Source organism: Sceloporus occidentalis, unplaced genomic scaffold (assembly GCF_023333645.1).
Source record: "Sceloporus occidentalis isolate IW3139 unplaced genomic scaffold, rSceOcc1.0.p SCAF_10, whole genome shotgun sequence".
NCBI lineage: Eukaryota > Metazoa > Chordata > Lepidosauria > Squamata > Phrynosomatidae > Sceloporus > Sceloporus occidentalis.
This window is the reverse complement of record NW_028316990.1, coordinates 33,938,376-33,962,500: the sequence shown is the minus strand read 5'-3', so window position 1 is coordinate 33,962,500 and position 24,125 is coordinate 33,938,376. Positions and strand designations below refer to the sequence as shown.

Here is a 24,125-nt window from a genome sequence, read left to right as displayed (position 1 = left end):
CCTCGGGGAGGCCCAGGTAGGACGGGGCGGATCAGGGGGCATCCAGACACACGGCGGGAATAGCACGCCTTGGACCCGATTTAACTCGGCCTCTGCAAGCCTGGGAGTTGGGGTCCGGGGCCCAGGAGAAACTCCCACTCCCAGGAGGAGGAGGAGGAGAAGAAGGGAAAACCCCGTCCTCCATCCCTCAGCCTCAGGATCACGAAAGAGGGCGGCTCCAGATATTGAGGCCATGATCCCCGGCATGAAAAGGGCTAAGATAGAATCAGGAAAGGAGGAAGGAAGGAAGGAAGGAAAGAGGGAAGGAAGGAAGGAAGGAAGAAAGGAAGGAAGGAAGGAAGGAAGGAAAGAAGGAAGGAAGGAAAGAAGGAAGGAAGGAAGGAAAGAAGGAAGGAAGGAAGGAAAGAAGGAAGGAAGGAAAGAAGGAAGGAAAGAAGGAAGGAAGGAAGGAAAGAAGGAAGGAAGGAAAGAAGGAAGGAAGGAAGGAAGGAAAGAAGGAAGGAAGGAAGGAAAGAAGGAAGGAAGGAAAGAAGGAAGGAAAGAAGGAAGGAAGGAAGGAAAGAAGGAAGGAAGGAAAGAAGGAAGGAAGGAAGGAAGGAAGGAAAGAGGGAAGGAAGGAAGGAAAGAAGGAAGGAAGGAAGGAAAGAGGGAAAGAGGGAAGGAAAGAAGGAGGAAAGAAGGAAGGAAAGAAGGAAGGAAGGAAAGAGGGAAGGAAAGAAGGAAGGAAGGAAGGAAGGAAAGAAGGAAGGAAGAATGAAAGGAAGGAAGGAAGGAAGGAAAGAAGGAAGGAAGGAAGGAAGGAAGGAAAGAAGGAAGGAAGGAAGGAAAGAAGGAAGGAAAGAAGGAAGGAAGGAAGGAAGGAAGGAAGGAAAGAAGGAAGGAAGGAAAGAAGAAAGAAAGGAAGGAAGGAAGGAAGGAAGGAAGAGCCTGGATTCGGATCGAGGGCCAGTCCCTTTTGGGAAGGCTCAAAACCATCATCATCAGGGCTGTTTCAGGGCCTCTCCCAGAAAGGATGCCTTTCTTGGGGGTGGAACTGGGATCTTTCAAGGGAGGCCAAACTTGGTTCCCGGGGTTTCAAAGGCTAAGTCTGTATTCTAGGATTTCAAAGGCTAAGCGGGTATTCCGGGATTGTAAAGGCTAAATCTGAATCCTGGGACTTCAAAAGCTAAACCTGCATTCTGGGATTGTAACCTGCATTGTAGGATTTTAAAGGCTAACCCTGTATCCTGGCTTCTCCTTCTCCTTCATGGACCAGAACTGAATGGAGAATTAGCCCTCTTTCCAATGTTAGTTCATAGGTAGCCATTTCTGGGGGCCAGATTTGTGGGGATTCAGTAGCCTATAGGAAGGATTCCTATCCCCCTTCAAAGGCTTATATAGGGTGTGTGTGTGTGTGTGTGTGTATATATATATATATATATATATATATATATATATCCGTTGCAGGTCAGAAAGGAGCACTCCGACATGAGAAACCTGTAGGAATGACTGTAGTTTGAGCTATGTATGTAATACACACATTCATGCCCCACCTAGACACATTCTTGGAAGGCTGGAGGGGAGACCAAGTTCTGCCTTATTGCCCCCTTCAAGCCAAAGTGTCCTGCTGTGGACCCTCTCTTCCCTTGCATGAAATGGTGTTTAAAGGAGCCCTGCAAACATGCGCAAGGGGGAACGCCCTTGCCTTCCTCCTCCTCACGTGTTTACACACATATACATACCTAAAGGGGGGTTTACTCCTAGGTGAGCATGCATGCACAGGGAGACTGCAGCTGAATTTGGAAAGCACATTGCAAGCTCAGTTGGGAGCTGGGGTTGCCTGAGCATTGGGGCACATTTTGCCTTGCAACAGATACCATGCTGTGGCTATCTATCTGTCTGTGCATGCGCTCCAAGAAGACCCTTGCAACCACAGCCAAGTCCTAAGCATGCTCACTCCAAAGTCTATGCCTTGTGGGACTTACTCTCACATTGGATTTCACCTGCGCAGTGGCCCAAGGCAAATGTATTGACTCAGCCTCCAAATCCCACTGGCTTCCATGGGCTTTACTCCTAAAACCAGTGCCTTGAAAGCAATGCCTGTTTCTCCCCCAATCTCCCCTCATCCTCCAACGCTTTCCCTTCATTGCCTTTTTCCCAAGCATCCAAGAAATCTCAGGACACTGAAGGAGGGAGGTTTCCTTGGTGGGAGAAGTAGATCTCCTCCTTAGGAAGCCATTGGTGGGAGAAGTAGATCTCCTCTTTAGGAAGGCAGGTGGGGCTTCGGAATGGATTCTGCAACCTCTTGGCATTATAGGCACCTGCCACTTGGCAAAGCCTCACTCAGATTCATGTTGCTGGTTCAGGGTTCTTGGATACAGCTTGCAGATGGGTTTATTCTTTTTAAACTGTAGCCCTTCTGTCTGTTTTTATTTAGCAGTTTGAGGGGGAAGGCGGGCAAAAGGTGGGCGCAGGTCCAAAGTTTGCCCCAGCCACATGCATGATGGCAACCTCAGAGGCTCTTTCTCTGCTCCAAAGGTGATTTCTTCCTCTTTTTTGTTGGAACCAGAAGAGAGAATGACTGGCTGCTTCTCTGTCTTTCTTTTTTTCCTTTGAAAAAGGAAGCTGAAATCCCCCAAGAGGTGATTGAAAGGCTGGCACACAGCGAAATCCACAGCATTCGTGACCTGCAGCGCCTCCTGGAGATTGACTCCGTAGGTAAATTATTCCCATGCTTTTCCTACATTCGAAAAGATGATGGCAATGATGATGATGATGATGATGATAACCCATGTATCCTCTTCTTTGTCAGTTATTATTATTATTGAAGGAAAGCATCGTTGCGAAGTAGTCGGTTGTGTTGTTTCAGCATTGCAGGGAGGCCCAGCTGCTCTGCAGAGTCGGTTTCTGCAGGACTGATGGAGGGTGTCCAAAGGCGTTTCAATCCCCTCTTCATTCACTCCCTGCTTTGGGCAGAGAGATGGCTGTGTAGCCCACAGGTCAGATTTCAGGGCAAGTGGCTGAGTCGAGCATTTTTCAGAGCCGCCGAGAACATCTTGGCCTCGGAACAGAGAGTCCAAGGCTTCCAACCTGACTTAACGTCGTATTTGGAGTTGCTACGGTTCTTAAAATGTGCAATATACCCAAACGTGGGATGTAAGAATCTTACTGGATCAGAACAAGAGGGCATCTGGCCTGGTTTTTTCTTGCCCTGTCTGCTTTCCACAGAGTCCATCTGGCATTTGGGTTCCCATAAATGGAGTTAGAGGGCAATGATAGAGTCATCAAATCTTAGAGTTGGAAGGGAACCTGAGGGTCATATAGTCCAGCCCTCTGCCATGTAGAAATACCCAGCTAAAGCACTCCTGGAAAATCTCTGTATTGATCTTCTTCTTTTCCTGCTGCCTTCCACTTTTCCCAGTGGATTATCTTCTTTTCCACTGAGTCAAGTCATCTCATAGTATGTCCAAAGTCTGATAGCCTCAGTTGAGTCGTTTTGGCTTCTCAAAGTGTGTTCAAGCCTGGTTTGCTCTTGTTGCTCCTGTTCTATGTTGGTCAAGTTGGCTTCGACTTCTGAGGTCCCCAGCTGTCAGCAGCCTGGCTTAGGTTTTGCAAACCAAAAGCAGCCATGGCTTCCTTAATGGAGTCCATCTCACCTTTGCTGTAGTCTTCTTCTTTTTCTGTTGCAAACTGCTGCCTCTCCCCATTGCAGCTGAAATTCAGTCCTGTATACTGCCACTGAACTTGGAAGCTCATTTTAGCTGTTACAGTTAATATTGCTGCATGTCTGGCTTTGAAATGTTGGTTGGACAGTCCTGATTATATTGGATATTGAATGGCTAGATGGAATCTGGTTTGAGTTATGGTATGTACCTCAGAGACAAGCTAAACAGACTCGGTGCATTTTAATAATTCTTATTTGTAGTTGATATTTATACATTGTTTTCTCGCCTATAATATGCCTTTCTAGGCCTTGCAAAATCTGAGTATACTTGTTCATTAATTTGGCACTTAAAATGTAGAAGATACGTTGTTTTATATCCTTTGCTTGGTTTATATTCATGGACGATAGTGGGGTGGGTAGGCCATTAGTATTCCCATTCTGCAGATGGAAAACTGAGGCTGATTCTCAAAGCTTCCTGCCAGTTTTTGTTGTGATTTGAACTTGGGAGGTCTGGCAAGCGTTTCCCCCACTGATAAAATCAGAGTATTTTCTTACTTTTGGTTGAGTAGCCTTGGTGCTGGGTCACACATGCATGCTCTGTCTCTTGATGTTCCTGATGAAAAACCAGGTTGCAATGCTATATACCCTTGCATGTGTTCAATGCAAGTCGCATTGAACTGAGTGGTACAAGATTGCTCTTCCATTGTTGGTTTAACATGAGAAATGATGCAGCTAAAAAGCATCCCACTTGAGTTGAACTGATAGGGAAATTCTGACTGCAATTTTAGATCTGTGTCAGTCCTGTTCAAATGTGCAGATTTGTTGCTTGATTCAGGATTGTGTATCTTTGAACTTTGAATTTCAGATTCCACAACCAAGTATTAATGAGGGTTTTGTCTATATGTGCCTCTATGGTAGTCTTTTGATATATTTATTTGTGTCTGTAGAATTTCTAGCTGGCTTTTTTCCCCTCTTCAGAGAGGTTACTTGTATTCCAGAATTCAACAGCTTCATAAAATAGACACTACAGCGTCAGTGCATCCTGTCTTGCACCGTCTTGCAATGCTATGACTGTCTTGCAATGCTTGCAACGTCTTGCAATGCTATGTCTTGCAATGCTATGGACTCACGACTCTTCCAAGTTGGATGTGACTTTCTATTTTGGTCGGCTTCATATATTTCCAAGGGAATTTCTCTAGCCGGGAATAATTCCCACTGCATTGCCAAGAATGTATGCCACTATGTTCTTATCTTTAAGATCCACTGCCTCAGAGTCAATCTCATACACAAATTCCACGTCATGTTTATGAATGAAGTCATGTCTCTACACGACAGTCGTGGTTGTTTTCTCAAAGTGGAAGGGAAAATAAATCCCTTCTTTTTGACTTTAACCAGAAAGCTTACCCTATTGAGCTTTGAAACAACCATCATTCACATACTTTAAAATAATAATAATAATACCCCAAGGTTATTTTCTGCACCATTGGAAATACAGATGCTCTGAGTGGCAAACATGCGCTTCACTAACATTTCTATATTGCAATAGGCAAAATCCTGTTGTTATATTTCATCTCACACAGTTGTCAGCATTCTGTCCAAGTCAATTCCTGATGAAATGGTTTTGTTTACTTTGCAAAAATATGGAAGGGGAAAAAAGATACCCCCCTTTTTTAATACAGCGAGGGAAGTCTCTACCCATCTTGTTTCCTGAGCCAAGAATCTGGCAAGTTGTTGCTTGTGTTGTTAATAGTGGAGCTGCTCCGTTTAAACAAAGACTGCATAGTTGTTAGACTCTCTTTTTTTTTTTTACAGAGAAGGATTCCAGGGGCCCTTTGAAAGTTGAACTTGAGCTCTAGCACTTGTGCCATTTTTGTGCCACTGGGTTTTCTCTGGAGTAAGTGGCTCCATGCTTTATGGCCCAAAGGGGAAACCTTGCTTGTGAAAGCCTCCTTTCCATAGAGCCGAAAAAGAGGTAGGGAAGGGCAGCCGAAATAATAAAACTGTTCCTTGAACGTTTGGGAAACCACACCTCCGGATCATCTGGCCTCATGTAAAACAAAATAAGCAACATCCAGCAACATGTTGTCGTTGTTAACTGCTGTCAAGTCGACTTCCATTTGTTGTTGTGACCCTACAAATGGGAAACTTCCAAGTCAACCTGTTATCAATAGCCATGCTCAGGTCTTGTAAACTCAGGGCTGTGGCTTCTTTGGTTGTGTCTATTCACCTGTAATACTATCTTTCTCTTTTCCTACTGGTTTCTACCACAAAGAGCCTCAGTGCCTTTTCTAATAGGTCATGTCTTCTCATGATACCTCCAAAATCCAACAACATATTACATAGTAAATCTTTCCAAACATACAGTACTACAATCTTTTCAACCTCTGTTTTGTTTTAAAAGGCCAAATTGCTGTTCTTACTATTTCTCTTGTAGCAAAAAAAGCTCTTGTCTGAATTTAATAGAAAAGCTTTTCCTCTGGATGTACATCAGAATAATATCTTTTCAATTTAAGCTGCAGATCTTTAAATCAAGCTCAGCCATCCTGACTTCCAGAGGCATGAACCTTGTATCTCAGAAGATGTTTGGCGGAAGGAAATTGGAACAAATATGTTCAGATTTATTCATCAGTCCATCATGGAGGATTGAAGGATGTCACTAGAGCAGGGGTTCTCAACCTTTGATCCTGTTTTGGACTTCAGTTCCAGGAGACCTCTTCCAGCATGGTCAATGATGATAGATGAAGTTCAAAACGTCTGGAGAACCAAAGGGTTGAGAACCACTGTTCTACAGTCTAGCCATGGAATTTGGAGTGTCAGTTTCTATATACATTTAATTTATACCCCAACTTTCTCCCAATATGGGGTTCAAAGCACTTGATGACAAGTTAAAAACAAAGCACACCTAAAACCTATTACAGGTTGAATTGAGAGCATCCTTTATCCAAAATGCCTGAGACCAGAATTGGATTCCCCCCCCCCCAGGTTTTGAAATATTTGCATATACATAATAAGATATATTGGAGATGGGACTCAAATCTAAACATGAAAGTCCTTTGTGTTTTGTGTACTCCTTACACACATAGCCTGAAAGTAAATTTATACACAAGGGCCTGTTACAGACTGCCAAAATAAAGCTGCTTCGGGTCTCTTTGGAGGTATGCTATTTAAATGATGCATGGGTCCTAAGAGTCCGGAGGTCGCGCCAAAGCCACACTCCATTCTTAAGCACTGGAGTGCGGCTTTGGTGCAGCTTTCGGATTCTTAGGATGCATACATCATTTAAACAGCATACCTCCGAAGAGACCCAAAGCAGCTTTATTTGGCAGTCTGGAACAGGCCAATGTTTTAAAATAGTACACTGAACTATCAAAAGTGCCACTGTCTCAGCCACCCATGTGGATGATTCTGAAATGTTTCAGGTAAGGTGTACTCAACCTGTAGTCACAAAAGTTTTTTTAAAAGAATTGTTAAATAAACCAATATATCAAAAACCTTAAATTGTGACAATTAAAACATAGGGGGGAAAAAGAAAAAAGAGAGCCAGTGATGCATGGTGTAGTGGTATAAGTGTCAGACTATGACTCTGGAGACCAGGATGCCAGTCTGCCATGGAAGGCACACAACAACAACAACAACAACAAATATTAATGTACAATGCACCCTGTTAAATGTTCCTTATTCCACACTTAGTTAAGAGTCAAAGGGGTGCCTGAACAGAAGGATCTTGCCTGCTGGAAGAAGGAGAGCAGAGCAGAAATCAATAGGAGCAGCCACCAAGAAGGCTCTCACCCTCCTTCTCACCAGATGCTACCTGTGATGGTGGTGAGACAGCGAGAAGACCCTCCCTTGGAGATCTCAAAAGTTCTCCATGCTCAAAGAAGGAGTTAGGGTATTTCAGATAGTAGTTTGAACCCAAGGCACACAGGGCTTTACAAGACATAACCAGCATTCTGACTTCTGCATGGAAGCACACAAGTAGCGAGCGAAATTCTTGCAGCTTGGGAATTAGGTGTCCCCTGTCACCAGTCATGGTCAAGCAATCTGACCACAGCATTTGGGACCTGTTTCAGTTTTTGATCAGTTTCCAAAGGCAACCCCATATAGAGTGCATAACAGTAATTTAAGCAGGACAAATATCACCATAGCCAGTTGACAAAGAAAAAATAGCAGAGGGACAGACTGCAGTATTTCAAGGAAGCCTGGCTGACATTCACCTTTTATTTCTGGTTTCCCTTGTTCCCCTCTTTGTGGCTGTGTGACTTCAAGTCATATCTGATTTGTGGCACACTTCACGTCATATCAGATTTATGGCAGCCCTAAGCTTTTCTTGGCAAGACTTCATGGGGCTTTCCTTGCAAGATTTCTTTGGGAGGGTTTTGCTGTTGCCTTCCTCTGAGACTGAGAGAGTGTGACCCACTCAGTGTTAAATAACACCCACTCAGTCGCTGAATGAGGATTCAAACCCTGATCTCCAGAGTTCAACCCTCAAACCACTACACCATGCTGACTTTCGGTTCGCCTCTATCAGGTTAAAAACAGGTTGATAGAACTAAAATAGTATACTTCTCAACACTTTGTTCCCAGTCTATAAGCCCATAATGTTTGCCATCTTGACAACACTCTCTTGTTGCTTGGTCATATGTATCCCAGTTTCCATCTTTGAAATGTAGGGCACTATATAATTGACACTCCTGCTGTAGACATAGACCATTGTGCCCCTGTCTCAGGTAGATGCACAATCCAGGTTCAGTTCAGAGCTGGATGAAGATACTTTGCTGCCTGAGGCAGAGCAACAGATGGTGCTCCCCACCCACTTAACTACATAATACCCAAAGCCATCCAAGTTATGTTGGCACAGAGCAGAACACTCCTGCAAATGCTTCTTCCCATGCTGGTAGTAAAAATCTAGTAATAATAAAATAACAATTTAGTGTCCTTTTATGACACCCTAGATCTGCTGCCTGAAATGATACTTCACACTGCCTAGCAGAAGTGTTGGACCCTGGGTACCTTTAGTCAAAAAGGATTAGGTGGGTCATGATGGGCAAGGCCTCTGTTGGCAACCCTTCATCAGAGTAAACAGTATTAAACTACAGGAGCAAAACAGCCATCTTCTTTGCAGCACTTTCCCAGAGCAGAACATGTTGTCCTAGAGTCCTTATCACAGTCAGCCTCACCCCAGCCCTGGGAGTGGATTTGTTAGCATTCTTACTCTGCAGATGGGACACATGGTGCATGTATGTCAGTATCTGTGTGAAGAGAATTATTTGTTCAAGACACCTGCTGCAAAGGAGGGAAATGACCTCCAAATCCAGAACTTGGGAAAGTGATGTTTTTGGGCTACATCTCCCAGGATTCTGCAGCCAACATATCCAGTGACATCAGGGAAGTCAATGGTCATGGTAGTTGTGTGTGTTTCTAGGTGATAATTTCAAGCTCTGACCAAATTCTGACTTTTCACAGAATGCAGCAGGACCCTATGGTAGCTAATAATAATAATAATAATAATAATAATAGAAATTATTTCTGTCCTGTTTGCGTCATCGGCTGTTTTTGGGTATTCCTGATGCGTTTTGGAAACAGTTTACATTGTCAGTGTCACATCTCTGTATTCCAGTCGCACTACATAATTATAGCACTATTGTTCCACTTAATTGCCATGGTTGATTCCTATGGAATGCTGGAATTTGTAGTTTTGTGAGGCATTGTAGTGCTCTGAGAAATCCAAATACCCCTTTCTATACTGCCAATCCCAAGATGTCATAGGATGGAGCCATAGGAGTTGAAGTGGAGTAATAGTGCTACAACTGCATAGTGTGAATGGGTCCCTAGTCCCCCTAACTTATAACTGTGTTGTTGAAGTTATCAAATGCACCTGAAGAAGTAGACTGAAGTCTATGAAAGCTCATGTTGCCAACTTCTTTCTTTAGTTAGTCTCAAATGTGCTCTACAAGATCTCTCTGTATACTGAAGTTATCAGGCAACTAGACAGCCTTCTTACCTCTCTCTTGCTCTCATTTTTGGTCTTTTGTTTGTTCTGCAGGCTTGACAGTTTTTGGGTCATTGTTAGTTTTCCCATTCTGGTGGAAAATTGAAAACATAGTCCTGCAGACTATTATACAGGAAGGGCATTTGAACTCTTGAGAGCATCCCTCTTATGTTCTGACCTTCTGAGATTCCCTAGCATATAGGAAATAACTGCAGAGATTAATTTAACAGAGGTTGCTCCTGAGTTTTCCTTAGCAGCTCTCATTTACCTGGCTCTAGGTTGCATTCCGCTCCCACTTCTGTGATATCTGAGTAGTTAAGCAAACGCCTGCCAGAGAGACTGTCTACTGACTTGACTTTACTATCCCTTTACTGTCTACCACATGAGACACCTCCAAGGATCCCTGTCCTCTGCCTCTCTGCTTGGGTCCTGCAGGCTCATCCTGGTATCCTCCTTTATGGAGTCTATCTATCCACCTAGAATGCAGTCATCCTCTTTTGCTGCTATCCTTCACCTTTCTTAGCATTATTGTCTTTTTCTAATAATTCATTTTGACTCATGGCCAAAATATGAGAGAGAGAGAGAGAGAGAGAGAGAGAGAGAGAGAGAGAGAGAGCAGGTTTGATCTGTTCTAGAACCAGTTTGTTTTCTTGGCTGTCTACTGTATTCTTAGTACTCTTCTCCAGCACCACATTTCAGATGAGCAGTTCCCAACAACAGCTACTAGTACTACTTGCTGCAATGTGATGCTTTGCTGATGACATCAGGAGAGGTGTGGATTGTTAGAGTCCTCATGATATAGTGGTTTGAGTGTTGGATTAGGATTCTTGGAGACCAGGGTTTGAATCCCCACTCCGCCATGGAAACCCATGGGGTGGCCTTGGCCAAGTCACAGTCTCTCAGGTTTTTCAGAAAGGCAAAACCTCCTCTGAAGAAACCTTGCCAAGAAAACACCATCATAAGTTTGTATTAGGGTTGCCATAAATTGGAAATGACTTGAAGGCACACAACAGTAACAACAACAAAGCCAGGAATGGATTCACTTCCCCACCGACATGGAAACCATCAGCCACAAGCACGTGAATACATGAAGCACAAAATCTTTCTTCTAGTGGTTAAATCCAGAACCTAAAGAGGATTTCAAACTGGATGGCAGCAACGACACTAACAGAAACAGCAACAAAAATAACAACAAAGAGGTAATAGAAAGCGAGGCAGTGGAACCTGTTATCCTCATGGAAGGTATTCTGTATATGTTCAGGGTCACTTAATGTTAATAACCATTACCTTTTTTGGAAACAAAAGCTGGTAAATTTTACACTGAATCCACCATTTTTATGGCTTTCACTCAAAACACTCCCTCTTAAGAGATTTTTAACATTACCCTATTAGCTCTGTGGTTTGACCTAAAGCATTTGTTCCACATTGCCACCCTTGGCATCACCTGCACAATTCATGAGAGTCTGCTGGTCCATTTTCAATTGACTACCATTTTGGATCAACCGCATGAATTATAATCTATTTATAATCCTTTTCTTCTTTATACAAAGCCAAAGTGAAGAGGTAGGAGGCTTGGATGAGTCCTCAAAGGAATAAGTCACAAATCTTTCCCATTGGCCAGCTGGAAACATTACAGGATTTATTGTAGAGTCCTGTATTTTGCTTCTCACCCCTCTTTCCTAGACCTGAGTGAGGAATACTGATCTGCTAATAGGTTCTTCTTGTTTAAGTCTCCTTATATTGCTGATATGATGATGATGATGATTATTTTGTCCAGTCATAGGACAGAGTTACAAGAGCTGCGACTGGGAGTAGGTTTGTGATTGCTACCTGTGTTATCTTTAATGCAAGCCCAGAAAGATGTGCAAATGAAACTGGCTGACCTTGTCAGAAACTTGCTGAGGTTTTTGTGAGGAAGCTTGAGGGGAACATGCTCCATTGAGTCTTAGACAGAATTCTTAGAAGACAGAAGAAAAATCAATGGCAATTTAATAACCTGAGGCCCTTTAATTCCAGGGCTTTGTTTCTTTTTTTAACCTAAGCACAGTAATTTGTTTTCTCAAGATTGCATCTGGTGTGTCTTCGAGTTTTTCCAGAGTAACCAGTCTAGAGCAACAGTACTTCGAAGGCAGATGGCAGGCTTCAGATTCTGGTTACTTGTCTTTGAATGGAGATATCAAATTGCACCATATCATTCCCTCCGGCCATCCCAGTTTGGCAGGGACAATCATGATTAAACCTCTGTCGTCCACTTTCCCAACTGCTTTTAAAACGTTCCAGTTTTTCTCTCCTCCTTTCTTCCTTTGTTCTCAGCTTACTTCCGTTGCTGCAAACTGAGTTTGAGGTACAAAAGCAGTCTGTAATTTAGCAGGAAGAAGAGGAGAGGAAAAGCAGAATCATGCCCTTCCCAATAGGCTCAGGCAAAAGCAAACTGCAGCAGACTCTCCTGGCTTCCTCATTAATAACTTTGCTATCTTGATATTGCCCCAGTTTCCATCTATGAAAGGATGGAGAGTGTACAACAGCAAAATAATAATCTTATCAAGGGAGGCAGTTTGGTGAATGCCTCCCTTTACTGATCAGTTATTGATCAGCTGCTCCTGAAAGAAACAAGGCAGAAAGCGTTCTATTTGGCCTGTCCGGTTTAAACTCTTAAAATGTCTTGGTTTGCCCAACTACCTGTTGGATTTGGAGAGAGATGTCATTCTTGAATTCTGTTCAAACAACCACTGCCCCTGTATCAAGGCTATACCATCTTTGGCTCTCCAGATTGTCCTGGCATTACTTTCCATGGGAAGCTGGGCAGGTCTGCTGGGAATTTCAGTCCGAAAACATTTGGAGGGATGCACAATTCCCATCCCTTTGCCACACCAAGGCTTGGGCTTCAAGTATATATCCACAGCGTTGTTGTTTTTGTGTACCTTCAAGTCATTTCCAACTTATGGCGGCCCTTAAGTGAAGCTATCATGGGGGTTTCTTGGTAAGACTTGTTCAGAGGAGGTTTTCCATTGCCTTCCCCTGAGGCTGCGAGATTGTGACTTGCTCAAAGTCACCAAGTAGGATCCCTGGCCAAGCCATGAATCAAACCCAGATCTCCAAAATCATAGTCCAACACTCAAGCCACTGGCTCTCCTATATTCACTTACCTGAGAGTAATTCCACTGAAAACAATGGGACTTCTGGGATTTACAGAAATGAGCCAAGGTGAATCTTGGTTTTGTATGCTTCCCCTTCCACTTTCCTCTTACTCCACATAGAAGGGAAGGAAAGAGAAAGCTTCTTCCCTCACTTTATTTTTAAAATGTATTTGTTTCCACCAGAAAGTGATGGTATGCTTTGTAAAAAGACCTGTTTATACACCAGAAGGCCTGTTCTCCAAGTCTTTTCCAAACAGTCGATGACCTGATAGTAAAAGGGAAAACACGCATACGCACAGATAATTCTGGCTATAATCATGGACAAAGCAGGACAAATTGCCTGAGTTTCACATCCTTCATATATATTGTTACTGCAGCAGTGCATAAAAGATTCAGGAGAAACTGCTTTTTAGCAGACTGTTGTAAAAAATAAAAACAAAATCCCATCTCGAAACAAAAATGTGTGACGGTATCTAAGGGGACCAGATGCTCTCTGTAGTAGTTCTGTTTTTTAGGGAAGCCATCCAACAAAGGAATTTTTAACTGAGTAATCACCTGCCTTTTACCTGATGAATTGATCATAGAATACATAATGATAGTTACTTGACTGTACTGATGAGATGCTGCTTTTTTGGCACTTCAGTCTTTCCCAAACTGATGCTCTCTGGATACTTTGGCTATAACTCCCACCATTTTGACCAGCGGCCATTCTACTTAGAACTATTGGAAATTGCAACCGGAGATGGCAAAATGTGTCAGTTTTGTTTTCCCCACATCTGGATCTTTGAATGTATGTTTCTGTCCTGAATATGATCAAATTTGTGAATTTCTGGAAGTAATTCAGAACTGAAATGAGTTTTTCCCCATCCCTATTTGTAGCCCCAAACACTTAAGAGTACTATGTTAGGAAGGTTTGGTCCAGAGGCATCTGAGCAGCAGAACAGAATACTGGATGAATTGGACTTTGTTTTGACTTAGTTACCAACACAATCTCCATTGTTGGGAATCACCATTGAATGGTGAATGCAGTGGCTGCTGGTGGTCTCTATTTAGGTTGCAAATCCCTTCTGGTTTTCAGTGTGAACTTTAAAGTCAGGATCAAAATAGGTTCCCCAAAGGTGCTCCCCAGGTTTAGCACTCTGGTTAGCTCCTTAAGAGGTCAGTCAGAAGACAGGAATGGATTCACTTCCCCACTGACATGGAAACCATCAGCACAACCAGTGTGTGTGAATGTGTAAAAAAGACATCAATTTCTTTTAGTGGTTAAATCCAGGCTGTAAAGAGGATTGCATACTGGTTGGCAACAACATAGGCCTCACTTGGTTTGCAGGTATGCTTCAAAAAGAATTTTTCCCCCTGGTTTTATGATTGCAAAGAAACAAGCACATAAAACCTTGATGTGTGTCAATTTCAGCTGAGTTCAGGCTTCAGCTGCTTAAAGAAATAAAACCATCACCGAAGGGGCTTGGTATTTACTTCTCTCTACATTTCTGCTTGTGAAAACAACACAACTAGTTAATTTTTTCCCTTAAAGACAACAGAAAGTGTTGTTGCAGTTGTGATTTACAATGTATTGAGGTTGCAGTGGAATTTTGTTTGACTTAGTGGTGCAGGCCAGAGCTTTACAGATGAGGTTAGGATCTTCCACGCTATCACATTTCCAATTCTATGTATGTTTGTGGAAGTTGGACAGTGAAGAAAGCTGTTAGGAACAAAATGAACTCATTTTAAATGTGTTACTGGTGAAGAGTTCTACAGATAGCCTGGGCTTCTACAAGACAAATCAATGAGTCCTACCTAGAGCAAATCAAACCTGAACTCTCCCAAGAAGCCAAGTTGATGAAATTGAGACTGTTGTAATTTGGACATATCATGAGAAGACATGACTCAATACAATCATAGAATCCTAGAGTTGGAAGAGACCCCAAGGGCCGTCTAGTCCAACCCCATTCTGCCATGCAGGAAATCTCAATCAAAGCATCCCTGACAGATGGCCATCCAGCCTCTGTTTAAAGCTCTCCAAAGAAGGAGACTCCACCATATTCCAAGGCAGTGTGTTGCACTGTTGAACAGCCCTTACTGTCAGAAAGTTCCTCCTAATGTTGAGGTAGAATCTCTTTTCCTGTAGCTTGCATCCATTGTACCGTGTTCTAGTCTCTGGAGTATTAGAAGACAAGCTTGCTCCATCCTCAGTGTGACATCCCATCATATCACCTCTTAATTGCCTCTTTTCCAAGCTAAACATGCTCAGCTCCCTGAGTCTTTCCTCATAAGGTATGGTTTCCAGACCCTTCACCATTTTAGTCGCCCTCCTTTGGACACGCTCCAATTTTTCAACTTCCTTTTTGAATGGTGGTGCTCAGAACTGGACACAATATTCCAGATGAAGCCTGACCAAAGCAGAGTAGAGTGGCACTATGACTTCCCTTGATCTAGACACTATACTTTTATTGATGCAGCCTAAAATAGCATTGGCCTTTTTAGCTGTTACATCACACTGTTGACTCATGTTCAACTTGTGGTCTACTAGGACTCCTAGATCCCTTTCACACATAGTCTCCTTAAGCCAAGTGTCCCCCATCCTATATCTCTGCATTTCATTTTTTCCACCTAAGTGCATTATCTTACATTTCTCCCTGGTGAAGTTCATTTTGTTAATGCAATAATGCTTGGAGAGGTAGAAGGCAGCAGGAAAAGAGGAAGGCCACATTCTAGATGGATAGTCTAAGAGAAGCCACAGTGGCCCTGAGTCTATAATTCTTGAGCAGGACTTGGGTGACTTGGAGGTCTCTCATTCATTCGAAGCTGATTTGATGGCAGTTAACAACAATAAATGGGGATGGCAGACTTTAGGTTGGTGGGCATCTACTTTGTTGTTGTTACTAGAATTCTGTTGTCTATCCACTAGAATCTAGTGCTAACGTACAACTGAATAATTCTCATTTTGAGTGGAGATCACTCTCCTTTGGCATAAGAATATAAGCCTTGCTACACCAAGATTTCTTCGTATGTCAGCAGGCTATTTTCTTTCTTCTATTACAGATTTGTCCTAAAGTTTATTTTTAAAACCCTGTGTAAGAAAGGCCGTATGCTTCGCCAGAATCTAATGTGAGAAAAATCAATGTGGCCTTTTCTGTGTGTGTGGATTGATTATGCCGAGGCAAAGAAAATAACCACAAAGTCCAGAGCTAAAAAGGAAAATGATATTATACTAAATCATTACAGGCTGTATTTAAGGGCAAAACCACTTCTATCCCCATTTACTTCAAAAGAGGATCTGGAATGGCGGTTGAAAAACTATTGGGCTTGATTCCCATCGGAACATTAGCAAGGCTTTGCTTTTGGATTGAGCCAAAAGTACATCTTAATCAGAGCTCTTGACTTGCAGGGAAGAAAGAATATGTTTGAATGTGTCTTGTGTGGAGAAGCATTTTGCAAGAATATATATTTTTATCTGCCCTGAAAACTAATGCAGGTTGGTATAAATTTATTATTTACATGTGCAATAACATCCAAAATCGACAAAACAGTGATACCTTTATAGGGCCATGCAAAATGCGCTAAATATGTGTTGCAAGCCTTTGAAACTCCACTGGCTTCTTCATCAGACAAAGGTGTAAAAAATCATATGGGAGAAAGAACAATATGACTGTTAATCACAGGCCTATATTTTGTCAAGATGCCATTGTTGTTGTTTTCAGTTGTGATGGTATGGTATGGCGTGTTTGACCCAGGGCTTGGAAAATGTAGAAATCATGGGCTACAAATCCCAGAATTGGCCGGTCAATACTGTAAATATACTGATATGTGGGTGTTTCTGGGAGCTGTAGTCAAAATTTGCAGAAATATGCAAATCATGAGGGAAAGCTGATGCAAAAATAACATCAAGGCTAACTGAGCACTGTAAAGATGTGAAAGACCTGTATCACCTTACTCAGCTTTTGAAAATTTAGGTCAAACACCATGATTTGCATCTTTCTGAATGCTATTACATCCCGTCACTTCCACAATTGTGTAAATATGCTTTGTATCCTGAGGCTTGGGTATCACTCTGCACTGGTTCTGAAGAAGTGGGTTTATCTCCATGAAAGGTCATGCTAAAATAAAAACTAGTTTGTTTTAAAGGTGCTGTTGCATTCCTTCCTTCCTTTCCCCTTCCCTTTTTCCTTTTTATGCTGCAAGAGACTAGCATGGCTACATATTTGAAAAGTCTAGGTTGTTACCTCTAAATAAGTTTTTTAATAATAATTTTTATTTATATATCCCACCTCTTCCTATGGATCGAGGCGGGGGAAAAGCCCTACATCAGTGATGGAGAACCTTTTAGAGACCGAGTGCCAAACTGCAACCCAAAACCCATTTATTTATCCGCAAAGTGCTGCGTTCCTCTGGATTTCTAGTGACAAACTCTAGTGAACTCTGTGTTGGGACGATGGTGCATGTGCCCACAGAGAGGGCTCTGAGTGCCACTTCTGGCACACGTGCCATAGGTTCGCCACCACTGCCCTACATGGTTTGGGTCCAGGTTACCAGTGGGGTTGCCTCTTCCCATATAATCTGCCCCATATACTCAGGGGCGTTTAATTCCATCAGCCAAAACTAGGCTGACAAAGGTTAATCAGAGGACAATTTCTTTGGCTGCCCCCAGATTGTGGAATGACCTGCTTGTGGAGACTTATCAACTGGTTATATTTTCTGAGTTTAACATAGCAGTAAAGACCAGTCTGTTCTACCAGGCCAACATAGCTGATTTTTAAACCAATTATTTTAAAGTATGTATTGATTGTTTTTAATATGCATTGAGTTTTATATGCACTTTTAACTGGTTTTGTGTGTCTAATCTATTGTTGTCCCTCAGCTTGATCTATAGGGAGAGGTGGGTAAATGATAAATATTATTGTTGTTATTAAAATCGTCCAGGTTGACAGCTGTCACTGCATATTGTAATCGTGAATTGCATAAATTAACTATGCACTGTATGAGCAAAGAAGTCCTGATACCTCTTCTATAAAGCTGCTGTGATGGATTTTATCCCAGTTGGGTTCCCTGTTTGCCATCCCAGTTGACTAGTGCTTTGTAACTGGTGATGACTGGAGCTTCTTGGTTGCTATTGCTGGAAAAGTATTGACCATTATTAACTGGTGTTGTGTGTCTAATCTATTGTTGTTCCCCAGCTTGATCTATAGGGAGAGATGGGTAAATAATAAATTCTTGGTTGGTATTGTTGGAAAAGTATTGACCCATATTTGACCATTCAGTAGACCAAATTGCTTGGGGCAGTCTAGGTCTATGTAGATCCCAAAAGTGTGTTTAAACTTCATTTCATGTTAAGCATGTCTCCATCTTGAATCTGACATGTCACAACCTTGCTTCATTCCAGTTGTCAAGCAAGTGTTGTGTCTGTGTTACTTTTTATAGTCAGACATCAAATCTGGTATATGAAATGGGTGTGGGCAGCCAGTGACTGTGTACACTCTATTTGTAATGGATGAACTGTGAATGTGGCTTAAAACCACATGTTCTAATTGTTAGATCAAGAGAAGGAAGTCCAGATTACAACTTCAGTTCCCAAAAGATCAAACGGCGTAACCAATGATAATGTGATTATTTCAGCCATTGTCCAAAACATCTGGAAAGTCAAAGGTCCCCCCGCCGCAACTTGATAAATATCTAATCAGTTCCTTGATGAGTGGCATTTTCAATGAGCAGAGATTGAAGTCAAGAGCACTTCTTTTTGGAGCTGGTTTGGTTTGAAATGTAACCGCATTGGAATGGGGACTTTTGCTTTGTGATGTGGTTTAATCCTCTGTACTTGCTGATAGTACTATATAATAACAGTTCTTGTTCTGGAGTGTTATTGTTATGAGGAATAAAAATATGTTAAATATTACCTTTCCTTCCAACAAGCAGTGGTTATTTATTAAACTGCGTGTTTAACTTGAGAGCCAGCGTGGTGTAGTAGTTGGAGCATAAGAGTATACTGCTTCAGAAATGGAAACTGTTTGGGGCAGAGGCCTGCTCCCTTCTGTTTTGTAAAGTACTGTGTGCATTGGTAGCATCAATTGAATATAATAGTGATATGAACATTCAAACTAGGAGTGGGCAAAGTGTGACCCGTGGCCCACATCTGGCCTCTAAGGCTGGTTTTGTGCCCCAGGGGTTCATCCCCCCCATCCCAAATTTGCTATAAATGGGTCTAAAGTGACCTCTAGGGCAGTAATGGCGAACCTATGGCACGCATGCCAGAGGTGGCACTCAGAGCCTTCTCTGTGGGCACATGTGCCATCGCCGAAGCACAGAGTTTGCCAGAGTTTGTTACTAGAAAGCCAGAGGGACACGGCACTTTGCAATAAATAAGTGGGTCTTGAGTTGCAGTTTGGGCACTCGGCCTCTAAAACGTTCACCATCACTGCTCTAGGGAGTTTGGGAGGCATGGTTTGGTGGTCCCCAGGGGTCAAAACAAACATGTGCATTTTTAAAGCTCACTTCTGAATGCTTCAAAGTGCCCTCTAAGGGTCCAAGATGAACCCAGAGCATGTGGAGAATGTCACTATGTCCCTCAAATTGGGGACATTTAGAGGCAAATATTATTTTGATTTTGAATTTTTTGGGTGGGATCAGGTACAGTGCAGGGTGCTTCTCTCTCAGATCTCTTGTGGGGCTAAGGCAACCTTCCAAAGTGGCCCACGTCTGATTTAAATGATAGGTTAAAAGGCTGATGATTAATGAACTAGAAATCCTCTTGCTAGACAGACTTAAAATAATAACGCTTCCCAAACAATGCACAGAAACAACAGCCTGGTAAAGACTCCATGGCTGCTGCTTGTCTGTATGTTGACAGCAAAACCACAATAGATTAAAAAAGAGAAAAAGGAAAGATGATGATCGTGGTGTTGATGATGATGATGATAAATTACACCCCGGAGGGTGTGTGGTTCCTTTTAAAGGTGCTGAAGGCACCTGGGCTGTGTCTTTTCATCTCGCTGTACACCTGAGGCTTGAAATGATTTCATGACCGCAGGCCCTGTTGGGTGTGATTCCTCGGGAAAGTAAAAGGAACAGGGTTGGTTTATTTACAGAGCAAGTCGGGTGTGAGCTTTACTGTTAACATAAGCCAGACGTCAAACAGGTCGCAGGCCGCAGCCTAATGCGAATGCCTTGTGAAATATGCATGTAAATGGGTTTAGAAGCGGAAAAGGCTGAGGGGGGAAAAGAAGTTTAGGAAAGCAAAAGGCTGCGGAAACGACAAGATCATTACATGGTCTCTTAACCAGCAGTGTGTAATTGATTTATCTTCTTCCCCCCCCCCCCCCCCTTCCTTCTTCTTTGCTTGCCACCCACTTGCGATTTCTTAATGCACATTATCCATTCGCCTTGAACATATTTGTCAGATCTCTAAAACAAGGGTGGGTCGTGGAAACGCAGCAAGACTTGGGTAGGGCTGCAGCTGACTTTCTTGACAACCCTTTCATCGTGAAGAAAAGAAGGCAAACAACCCGTCCACCTGCTGGGGAATAGGGCAGGAAGCGGTGGGTTTTTATCTACAGGGAAATGGATGGAGGTTAAACATTGGGAAGAACAGCCTGACTATAAGGGCAGTTCAGCCGCAGAAGAGGAAGAAGATCCATTAGGAGATAGCGGAACCTTCCCTTTGGCATTAGTTTGGTCCTACTTTTAATGGTGGTCTGGCCCTCTCAATATCATGAAATGAAGTGGTTGAATCTTGGCTATTGCCTTATGGTGCTGAAACACTGCCTTGTATTAAAATCTCCTGGCAGGGAAATAATTCACAGACATTGAGCACAATTAACTCTACTACTTAGGAATTTTGCCACCTGATTCCCATCTAACCTTTTTGCAGGTATAAATCTGACCAAAAATTGTATCCTAAAACGTATCCAATGCAGGCATATAACTATTTTGTGGGTTTTTTGGGTTATGTGGCCATGTTCTAGAAGAGTCTCTTCCTGACGTTTCACCAGCATCTGTGGCTGGCATCAAGCCACAAAAAACTATGGATGCCGGCCATGACAGCCTTCGACTTCACAGCAGATAACTATGCTTTGCAGATAAATGTCAGTGGCAGTGGATGAATGGCCTTTTAGAGCCACAGTGTGTGTGCCTTTGTGCGCATGTACATGAGAAAGAGAGAGAAAGGAAAAGAGAGAAAGAGCGTTTTCAAGTGACTTGTCAATTTATGGCAATTTAATTTCATAGGGTTTTGTTAGGCAAGGAATACTCAGGGGTGGTTTTGCTAGTTCCTTCCTCTGAAATATAGCCTACAGCACCTGGTACTACTCCTTGGCAGTCTCCCATCTAAGTACAAACCAAGGCTGACCCTGCTTAGCTTCTAAGATCAGGCAGGATCTGGTGCCTTTAGGGTCACAGTTTCCCGACCTGTGCTCCAAGAGCCGTTAGGGCTCCGCATGCACTTCCCAGGTGCTCTACGGCCGCTCCAGGAAAATGAAAGAAATAAAAATTGAATGAAATTAAAGAATAAGAATATATTCTTATATATATGTTCCTAAACACAATTAAAATGTAAGACATTTGTAGGCCTCTTAGGGGCTCTGCCATAGAAATAAGGGTCCTGAAAGTCACCAAGATTGGGAACCCTTGCTTTAGGATATTTAGGCAAGGGAAATAGAGCCTCCAAATCTACACATTTAGCAATGAGTTTGCTAGCCTGCTGTTATAGATCTCCTCCTCAAGGGGTTTCCCATTAAAAATCACAGGAACCTCAGTCTTCTGTGATGCTGTGTAGCAGGATATATGCTGCAAGATACATTGCGTCTCTTCCAATTCATGACTTTGTGTTTGCATAAAGTCTCAAGTTTAATTCTTGGTGTCCATGGCAGAAAACTACCTCCTGCATTTGTTGCAGTTGCCCCTCTCTGGCATAGAGCAAGGAACTGACATGATGCATTCAGGATGTCATGTAAGTTGTGCTCTCCTATGCGGCAGATGAGAAGATCAGTCTGTATAGAGATGCAGGAGGCAGTTTTCTGCCCTGGATGCAATGTGGACTGCCAAAAAATGCCCCCTAAATAGGTTTGGAATTAATCCATAGAGACGAACATAGGGACATAATCTTCTCAAGACAGTGCCTTCTCCATTACCGAACTCTGCTGCTTGTTTTTGACTTAAGTACTAATGTTAGCAGCATGAGAAAATGGGATATGAGCATACCTTTGCAGGCTGGTTTCACATGTTTATTTTTTGATATGTCAGATACTTGAGATGATTTCTAATTGGTTTCAGAGGGTATAGGTATTCCTTGTAAATGTATCTGCTGTGGCATGGGCTGCTACTTATCATATCGAGGGGGGAAATTTGGAAAGCATGACTAAATGCATCAGCCAAGGTGTCCCATGGTGGGGAGATGGACAGAGAGAGATTGTGGTTCAAGGGAGAAAGAGAAAGGAGATTGGATCAAGCCATAAGAGTGCTCAGAGGACAAGTGCGTTCTGCAAAATTAGCAATGCTGTTTCCTGCACAGAAAATGTTTTTCCTATGTAGATCAACTATGTGCAAATTTTGCACCGAGAACATCCTCAACTACAGCATTTGCAGCACAGAAAGCAATATTTTCTCCATAGGAAATTATATTTTCTTGGCAGAAATATTATTTTCTGAACAGGAAATGCTGTTTTCGGCACAGCAGAATACAGCAACACATTTGTAACAGAGTAAGTCCAGAGCTGCAAAGATTCTTGTTAGTCCAGGATTCTTCTCATCAGTGTTTCTAAATACTTGAAAAACACGTGTTGTTTTTTTTTTACCATGTTGCAAAATTTTCAAATATCCTTCCCATCCTTAATTTATATATCTCATCTTTCTTAGGTAAAGCTGAGGGTGGCATACATGGTTCCCAATTGCCATTGTTTCCTCACATCAACCCTGTGGGGCAGAAAGAGGAGAGAGTGGCCCAGTGCTACCCTTAGAGAGTCATGGCTATGTGAGGATTTGAGCACGATTCCTCCCCATTCCTGGTGTGATGCTTAAGGGACATCACAGTGGCTCCTTGGGTTATTCAGTAGTCCAATCAGATTCTCATCCTCTGATACAAGAGCAGTAAATAAGAGCCGTGCGGTTATAGTACTTGGTTGCTTGGCAGTGTCTGGCAGGCTTCCCAGTGTCTTTGCTGCATCATGAGTGCTTTTATTCTGGGTGCTTATGCTGTTCCATATATATAACGTTCTGGTTACTGTGTTATAAAAGGATCTCATGAATCAGTTCTCCACCCACTTGAGGGTGATCAGATGTTGAAAATGTTCAACATGATGAATCAGCTCCCCAGAATCACAGGGTTCGGGGTTTGCATTTTTTAATGCACAAGGTAAAGGTGTGTGCTTCTGTTTAACTCAGGCTTCTTTTAGTTTGTCACCATGCCTGCAAACATTTAAAGCACATTCCTGATGAGTTCTCTCCATTTTTCCCCCTGAGTGAAATCTATGTATTTTAAGGCTTTAACTAGAGCCTGCATGTAAGCGCCTTAGCTAGTTCCACAGACTGTCTATCCTTGCTGTGAAATACCCCATTGTGTTGCAAAAGGCAATTTTTACAAACCCAAAGCCTTGAAAATAGGATTCCTGTTAATGCGCAGGGATCATGTTAATTTCTCTCCCTCCCTCCCCAGTGTCTTGTTTTGCAGTATATGCCGCCGCCGTTGAAATTTTGCTGCCCAGGCCTCCTCCCTTAACAAACTCCTCCTCCGACTGGTTTGTTGTTGCCTTCCGATAAGTGAAATGCCAAGTTTTCTATCTTTGCTTTTTCTCATGGCCCCATTAACCCATGTGGTTGGATTATTTAAGGAACAGGACATGTCTGGATACGGTCCCAGAGTTTGCAGTTGTTTCGGATGCCACTTTGAAAGGTTAAGGCTCTCCGAGAAAGATTTGTTCTGCAATAGAGAGGCTGAGAAGGAAAACCTGACAGGTTGCGGCTTGTTCTAAAATTATTTGAGGATTTTAGAGGTGTGCGTGTGTGTAAGAAGCAAAAGACTAGATAATTTATAGAGGCAGCATTGCTACTACAGAGATGGGGAGCTGCAGCCATCACATTTTATTTTTAAAGCATCCAAAGAAGATCCTATGCCTAATGCTAATTAAGCATCACAAGACCCTGCCCTCAGGCTTTCCATCTCAAAATCAGTCATGCTAAATTTTGCTTGTACCTAAGGACTTGCCTCTCTTATTTCTTTCCTGCATTTATGTCTGGCCTTTCTCCTGAGGTGCTCAGAGCAGTGCATGATTTGTTCTCTTCCCATGTTACCCTGTGAGGAAGCTTAGGCTTAGAGACCATGACCAGACCTGGCTTGAAAAGTGCATTTATGGTTGAGTGGGGATTTGAACCT

At 42.6% G+C, this 24,125-nt stretch overlaps 1 protein-coding gene across 1 annotated transcript in view; it reads left to right on the top strand.

Annotated features, from left to right (window-relative positions):
* Nucleotides 1-24,125, top strand: part of PDGFA (platelet derived growth factor subunit A) — a 50,607-nt gene that overhangs the window by 548 nt on the left and 25,934 nt on the right. Inside the window, exons 1-2 of the mRNA XM_089540237.1 lie at nt 1-16; nt 2,601-2,697. The exon at nt 1-16 is cut by the window's left edge and continues 548 nt beyond it. Coding sequence (XP_089396363.1) covers nt 1-16; nt 2,601-2,697 — 113 coding nt within the window. The remainder of the gene's footprint in view (nt 17-2,600; nt 2,698-24,125) is intronic.